Source organism: Haliotis asinina, chromosome 4 (genome assembly GCF_037392515.1).
Source record: "Haliotis asinina isolate JCU_RB_2024 chromosome 4, JCU_Hal_asi_v2, whole genome shotgun sequence".
NCBI classification, from domain to species: domain Eukaryota; kingdom Metazoa; phylum Mollusca; class Gastropoda; order Lepetellida; family Haliotidae; genus Haliotis; species Haliotis asinina.
Window position 1 is genome coordinate 44,958,048 of NC_090283.1, and position 7,625 is coordinate 44,965,672.

The window sequence follows — 7,625 nt, forward strand, 5'->3', positions numbered from 1 at the left end:
CATTCCGACGTGTCATCCCTAGAAAGAAAGCATGCACCGAGTCATTCACTGTTCGACAGTTGCGGCATGCCATGATTATCAAGGGAACAGTGGTACGAAGCTAATACAGAATGCTGTCCAGACGATGGCTGTCCTGATTTAGACGCTATAACACTATGTTGAGTTGCATGGTCAAAGATACAAACCCGCGCTGTCATTATCAGTTTAGGGAGCTATGAACAGGGACCTGTATATAGTTTCAGTGACAATGAGTTAATATATAGAGTTTCATAGTAATAGTGCCAGTCTTTGCTGACAAAGGGTCGTGAAAATGGAACTGGGATTATGTCACTTCCCATGAGCATAAGCAATAACGTAGTACTACTATTTTTTCCCGCTTCCGTATACCCGTTGTCATGAGACAACAATATAATCAACAACAATATAATCAAAATAATACATTTTATTCTCAGTGACTTAATTATGTTGCACGGACCATCGTCACACTGAACAACACCACCAAACGGTGAGTGTAGTTATGCGCCGCATTCAGTAATATTCCAGCTATATGGCGGCGGTCTGTAATTAATCCAATCTGGACCAGACAATACACTGATCAACAGTATGAGGATCGATCTACGCCACTGAGATACCATGTGTCTACAAAATCACCGAGTCTGACCAGCCAATCCCGTTACGTGCCTCTTACGGCAGGAATGACTTGATGAAGATACTGAGGACCTGTTCTGATCCGGATCCAGGTACCAGTTCTGATCCGGGTCTTTACTGACCATCAGAACCATCATGTTCGTCGTGCGACATACACATATTACCCACTTCAGTAAATGGTCATGGGTTCACATATACATGATCAAAATAACATACTGTCTTCTCAACGAAACACGCCTGTTACCCGTTTCAGTGTACCGGTCTTCAGGATTCTGCATATAAGCTTGATCAAATAGTATACACTGATATCTGTGACATACTTCTGTAACCGGCTACAGTGTCCTCACAAGACAGCCTTCACTTGTGTTTTGTTTCAGTAGTTTGTATCGGTTACTTTGTTATCCCCTTCACCATAATCATCCCTACAATTTTCTATTGATGCAATTGCTGGCATCAGTGCATCAATTACTGCTGCCGTAGATTTGTCATGATCACAATGCTCGCTGGATGTTTGTTTTGTTTCAGTCACAGGTTGTGATGCTTGTATTAGTGCTACTTCAGGTTTTGATGTTTGTATTGGCGATACTTCAGTATCTTCGTTCAGAGGTACTGTCAGCTGGGAGTCTTTTGTGCTTGCTTGTGTCCTCTTGCTGAGAGATGACAGGAATTCAAAGACCGCGGCCGAGAAAAACATGGCACCTACAAAAAGTTCGTACGTCTTTGAAAATTAACTAGAACTAGGAGTTTGACGTACGTTTTGTTGAAAAGCGAATTTACCATCAAGCAAGGATATAGCTGTATGTGGTTGAAGAACAACCGAACATCCTATGGCACTGAAACGCATGTAATGTACAGTATATTCAATCTGGATACTCACCTGATGATGACAGAGTTTATGTACGTACTTTTCTGCTGGCTCTCATACGTATAAGAGCACATCGTTTTTGAAACTCTAACATAGAAGCCCACGCTTTTCCGTTCTCAGTAATTCAATCCAAAGCAATGAACATTTAACTGATCATGCACTGAGCCAAAATAAATTACTTATCAACTAGGAATAGTTCCCCTGACATACCAGAAAGGAGGAAGGCGCTGTAGTATGACCCGCTTGATTCTACTATGGCACCTGAAATGTAAACAGAGATAATGTTACTGAGACAATGTTGCAAAAAATGATATCCTAGTACTCAACTACCAAACTTTCCTGTGTTTTTGTTCCATTCGTCTTAAAGCTAAATAGTCCCTAGTGTGGTGATCTACCTCCAGTTGTTGGCGGTCTATAGCCTGTTTTATATTGTATTGTTCATATGGTGATATCAGTTTCAACTTTCCATGCTAGTCTTAATGCTATTTGTGATATTCTGGTTGTTTTACTGTCCTTCGTTGACAGGTTTTATAATGTAGATATAGTCCTTTTCATTGTTAAATGTTCTCGTCACGATATGGCTGAAATATTGCCGATGTGACGTTAAATATAAACTCACTCACTCACTAAAGCTAAATATTCCAACGTAGTATGTCGACGACAGAGTCATGAGCAACAAGAGGTACATCTTACTCTTACTTCAGGACATTTATTATGCAGCGATGCGTTCGTGCAAGAAGTGACCCGTGAAGGTCCCGGGGTAGAATAGGCCTTCAGCAACCCATGCTTTCCATAAAAGGCGAGTATGCTTGTCGTAAGAGGCGACTAACGGGATCGGGTGGTCAGGCTCGCTGACTTGGTTGACACGTCATCGGTTCCCAATTGCGCAAATCGATGCTCATGTTGTTGGATTGTCTGGTCCAGACTGCCGCCATATTGCTGGAATATTTCTGAGTGCGGCGTAAAACTAAACTCATTCACTCACTCGTGCAAGAAGTTGCAAGAATACAGCATAAGTTTAGAAGGTCTTGTCATCACACGTGACTAACACTGAGGAAACCCCTTTAACAGATACTCCTTTCCCAAAATCAGTAATTGCAACTCGACTTCATATTAATGAAGAGTATTTCTGTCTTGTTGTCGGAAGATGTTGACGTGTCCACAACGAAGATTATTCCTAGGCTGTACACTATTATATTTCTCTTAAGATTCTCCTCCTCTTTGATCATTCAGAAATATACATCCAAACATAAATGATATCCCTTTGTGTCTTGACACCTTTCAGAAATATTGAACATTGTCGTATAATTGTGTTACGTGACAATGAATTGTAAGCCTCTCACTCGTGTATGTGTATGTACCTGCAATAGGAGGACCAGTAAGATAGCCAACTCCACAGGAAAATAAAGCTGCACCGACACCTGTGGCGAAGTCTTGAATTCCAAGAATTTCAAGTGTCAGAGTATTGAGGAGAACCCATGTCCCTCCAGTATACAATCCAAGAATAAAGCCATAAAGTATTCTCAGAAATGAAGATGTGCTGAACAGTGGCAGCATGAACGTAAAAATTGCCATCAAACCATTAAGAGAGGCATATATTGTGGCACCTGGAATCCTCTCGTCACTCAGTGAAAATCCAGTTAGAATCCGAGAGACAATACTTCCCAGGCCTGAGGTTGATATAACAAAGGCACCCTCCTGGAATGTTGATCCCTGTTTTAAGAAGAAATCCGGAAGAAAGAGATATGCTGTTGCTATAGCAATTGAAAAGCACAAGAGACTGCATAGAAAGAATATAAAAGATACATTACTTAAAACACGGTAGACACTCGTTACATCCCGACATATTGATGCTATATTTCTCCTAGCGGGTAGTTCATTTCCAACCCGTTGCTTTCTCTTGCGCTCTATGTTGGATGGACGCATGAGCATTCCCGCAATGCATACATGAAGTGTTATTCCACCAGTGATAAGGAAGGCACCGTGGACTCCATATGTTTCAGTCAGATACTGCAAGAGTGGGGGGTGTATGAAAATGCCAAATCCAATTCCTGAGACAGATATTCCTGTGACCAGACCTGTTTTTACAGGGAAGTAATAGCCAATGATGACGAAACTTCCTGTTTGTGCCAAACCTGTGCCAAGACCTGAAATATGAACGACAGCACATCAAAGTCGTTCTCATGCCATTATTGTACGTATTTTTTCAAGTACAGAATGCATGGAAAATTAAAGGGTGACCCAACCTTTACCGGCATGTTACTAGCGAGTCTCTCTTTGTCATTATCACTTTTTTCAAGTAAATACTCCCAAGCAGACGTTCCATGGGCTCTCCTAAAGCAGACATCTTCTACTGTCACGCGTCACACTGAAAGGTGTTTGTGTGCGCCTTCTGGAAATGCACGTCTCCCAAAAGAATATATTCAACAATTCTCAAACTCAGAGAATGTCATTTCTCTGCCCATTGATTAATATTTAGCAGGATTGATTATTCATACAATAAACAATGTTCCGAAGTGTTTCAAAATAGACTCTCTATTTTACTGCCTTTCAGTTTTCTTGAACTTAATTTGACATTGGAGTTGTCGTTATTACTAGCTGTTAGTTACCTCACCATCAAACTAAAATATAAGATTTTGTCCATGAAGGGATATATCAAAGGTGTCCACATTACAGATTTTGATAATGTTTTCATTATGTATCACTCGTTTAACGTAAACAAGAAAACGATCAAATTTACATTGGCCGGACACCTGTGGTACAGGATTGAGAATGAGCGACATTGGAGTGTCCCAGTTAGAACCCAGGACTCACGTACTTCACATACCTGCAATTAAGGCATAGGTTACAAACAATGTCCTTATTTCAGTCACAAAACAGCTGGCTGAGAACCCAACCATCATCAAGACTCCTGATATCACGACACACGTTCTGCAGTCAAACTTGTTGATGACCATGCTGGCAACTGGTCCTGGAATAGTAAGGAAATATGTACAAATACCATCACAGCAACCCATCAGCATTGGTCAATGAAACTGACATGCAAGATATCATGCAAGTATTTGTCATTGAAACTGCCTTTAATACTTTCAGCAACTTCCCTTCTCATTTCAGGTTTCGCCAGTTCCTTCCGAACATAGAGACATTGGGAAGTGGTACTGAAAGACATATTTTTAGATACTCGAACTCTTTATTTAGGTTCCGTCAGTTCCTTACCTGTGAGCGCAAACAGTGCTGAATGAAACCGACATAAGTACTTTTAGCAACTTCCCTTCTTATTTCAAGATCTGATATTTCCTTGTAAACATGCAAACATGCAAACACTGGTAACTGACACTGACAGCAGTACTTTCAGACATTCGCCCTCGTTATTCATTTTTTTACCTGTGAGAGCAAACATGCAGGAAAATAGAGATCCAACCCATGCTGTCATTGCCACATCCTCCTGGAATCCTTCTAGCAACGCTACATGGATTACTCCGCTTGCATACACGATGCTTGGTCCAAAGAGCATTGTTGCAAAGGACGCGAACAGGACAACTGCTGAGTAAATACTCCGCTTCCCCATATCGATGTCAAAAAGGGTTTCAGTTCTGAAAATATTGACGACTTAAAGCATGATATGTACAACGTTCAGTCGACATCTGCTTATACTTCCGAGTATTCTAGTACACCGTTTAATATCTATCTCAGAAAGTCGTTTTCAAATAATACACAACTAACGGACACACATCACACGGAACTGCAGTTTCAGTCGGCATATAATGAGATACTTGCACTGCCATTAAGAACTGACTTCAGTCCGTCTAGGGCGTTGGCTTTTTTTATTATACGATGTGACGCTGATCGAGGGAAACAAATACCAGCGCCTTGAGCAAGCAATGGTCGCATAGATATGTGCGCCATATAAATATCCTATAATACAAATAATAATGGCTTGCTGCTTTTACTATCGTCCCCGCCATGCCTGTGGCTATGACAGCCTGAGACGAATTCCAGCTAACAAACCTGATCTTGTTCTTTTTGATAAAGCCAATGAAATTATTTATATCATTGAATTTTCTGTCCCTTTTGACAGCAATGTGATTGGCAAGATTCAGGAAAAGCGTGATAAACATGCAGACCTCGCCTTTCAAATGTTTCGTTTGCATCTCCAGTACACTGTCGTCAGGCTCCCCATTGTTCTCGGTGCCCTAGGTTTGGTACATCCAGATCTCTTGGCGCAGATCAGGAGAGTGCCTGGGTTCTCCACCGGGAGCACAGCCCTTCTGACAATCTGGGTAATGCAGAAAGCTGCAGTGTTGGGGAGCCTTCATATTCTCCGGAAAGTTCTTTTGGGTTCAACTAGGCAGTGTTTCCTGGGAGAAGTCCCATTCGCTGCCTGGGCTGCGTGTAGAGGGGGCGAGGGCCTTGAGCTGATGATGAGCTTTACCAGCCTGAATGTGCCAGGATCACCCGAACCCTCTCTGCTGCATATCTATCTTAATCTGTAAAAATAAAATAAAATGACGATGCAGATATTTTTTTAGGCAACGCGAAGTTCACCAGAGGTGATAAACCAAATGCCCCAAACCGGTTAATAACGGTAACATATGCTATATTTGGGGTTACACTTTCTTAGTAAGGTACAAATTCTAGTATTTTTTTAGGTGAATGTCATCCGGGATTCAAACCCACATCCTCAGAGCTAGGCACCAAATCACCAGCACACAAGGTCAGCCGCCTAACTCTGAGGGTGTGGGTTCGAATCCCTGATTGGACTCAACTCAGTTGGAACCTTTGTGATCTAAGGATACCTAGTGGTCAATGTGCAACAAGCTAAGGTGGACAATAGTTATCCTAATACCTGAAATACACGGAGAAATCTACATTCCTGTTTTTGCCGCTCTTTTAATATCCCCTACTTTTAGTGAGCACATAACTGGTTACGGAAAATGAGAGAATGAGTGAATTTAGTTTTACACTGCACTCAGCAATATTCCAGCTATATGGTGGCGGGCTGTAAATAATTGAGTCTGGACTAGACAATCCAGTGCCCCACAGCATGAGCATCGACCTGCGCAATTGGGAACCGACGATATGTGTCAGCCAAGTCAGCTAGATTGACCACCCGATCCAGTTAGTCGCCTCTTACGAGAAGCATACTAGCCTTTCATGGCAAACGTGGGTTACTGTAGGCCTATGTTACCCCGGGATCTTCACGGATAGTTACTGAAAAGAAAAAGGCAATAACAAAGACAGAATGCAGTAGGCCTAAACGACAAGGTGGCCGTTACATTTACAGCATTTTATCCCTGCGAATAAATAATGACAGCAGGTGTTCGTGAAATCGGTTAGCAGTCTTTACCACTGTATGGGTTTCGTGGGATTGTGTCCGACTTGTAGTAAAAGAGCCATTGTATTTACAGCGTTGTGGCTGAATAACAACACTCAGGGACAAGTCCCAATTGCCCGGCCAGTAGTAACCTTGCTAACACCAAGCTGACACTGATCATTCAACATGGTCAAGTTGTTTCTACGCTCACATAAGGACCATGTTTGCTGGTATCGTATACTGCCAGTTGGCATGGACAAGAAAACAGTTCGTTTACAGAAAATATTTCCACAGTTGCTTATGCTCAGAAGGGTTGTAAGGATCGGAGTCATGCTGGTTGTTAAACTTCTGTCATATGCTCGAGGGTCGGAATCGCCTATTAGACTGCTGACCTGGTTGACATGTTATCGTATCCTACCTGCGTAGAGGGATGCGAAGATCACTGGATCATCTGGTCCAGACTGGATTATATTATTTCTCCACATAACTGGAATATTGGTGTGTGCGGAGTTAAGCAATAAATAGCATGTCTTGCATTTTCGCTTTTGCCTTTTAAGAAATAGCAAAACATTTTACGTCACAATATGGCTGAAATATTACCGGTGTGACGATAATTTCTCTCTCTCACGCATTGCCTATATTTCAGCAATGTATATGTAGATTTTTTCAAAACTTTTTACAACAGGAAATGATCCCGTGAGACTCTGACCGAGTACATTTTGGTTCACTGACGTGTGAACCAAAAATTCATTCCACACACATTTGCATGAACCCACTTTTCGGAATGAACTGCTTATG

General features: G+C 41.8%; 1 protein-coding gene across 1 annotated transcript; it reads right to left on the bottom strand.

The window, feature by feature from the left end:
• Positions 1-455: 455 nt before the first annotated feature.
• On the bottom strand, positions 456-5,108 carry LOC137282506 (monocarboxylate transporter 12-like). The gene is made up of 5 exons (XM_067814261.1): positions 4,898-5,108; positions 4,341-4,484; positions 2,875-3,660; positions 1,724-1,774; positions 456-1,347 (listed from the first exon to the last, which is right to left on the bottom strand). The coding sequence occupies exons 1-5, from the start codon at positions 5,079-5,081 to the stop codon at positions 1,022-1,024; spliced, it is 1,491 nt and encodes a 496-aa protein (XP_067670362.1). The 5' UTR covers positions 5,082-5,108; the 3' UTR covers positions 456-1,021.
• Between the last annotated feature and the right edge of the window lie 2,517 nt (positions 5,109-7,625).

Coding starts and splice junctions, on each gene's coding strand:
- LOC137282506 (XM_067814261.1), bottom strand. CDS start 5,081: ATGGGGAAGCGGAGTATTTACTCAGCAGTTGTCCTGTTCGCGTCCTTT. Junction 4,485..4,897: donor CTGCATGTTTGCTCTCACAG/GTAAAAAAATGA, acceptor TTACTATTCCAG/GACCAGTTGCCAGCATGGTC. Junction 1,348..1,723: donor CAGCGCCTTCCTCCTTTCTG/GTATGTCAGGGG, acceptor AACTTTTTGTAG/GTGCCATGTTTTTCTCGGCC.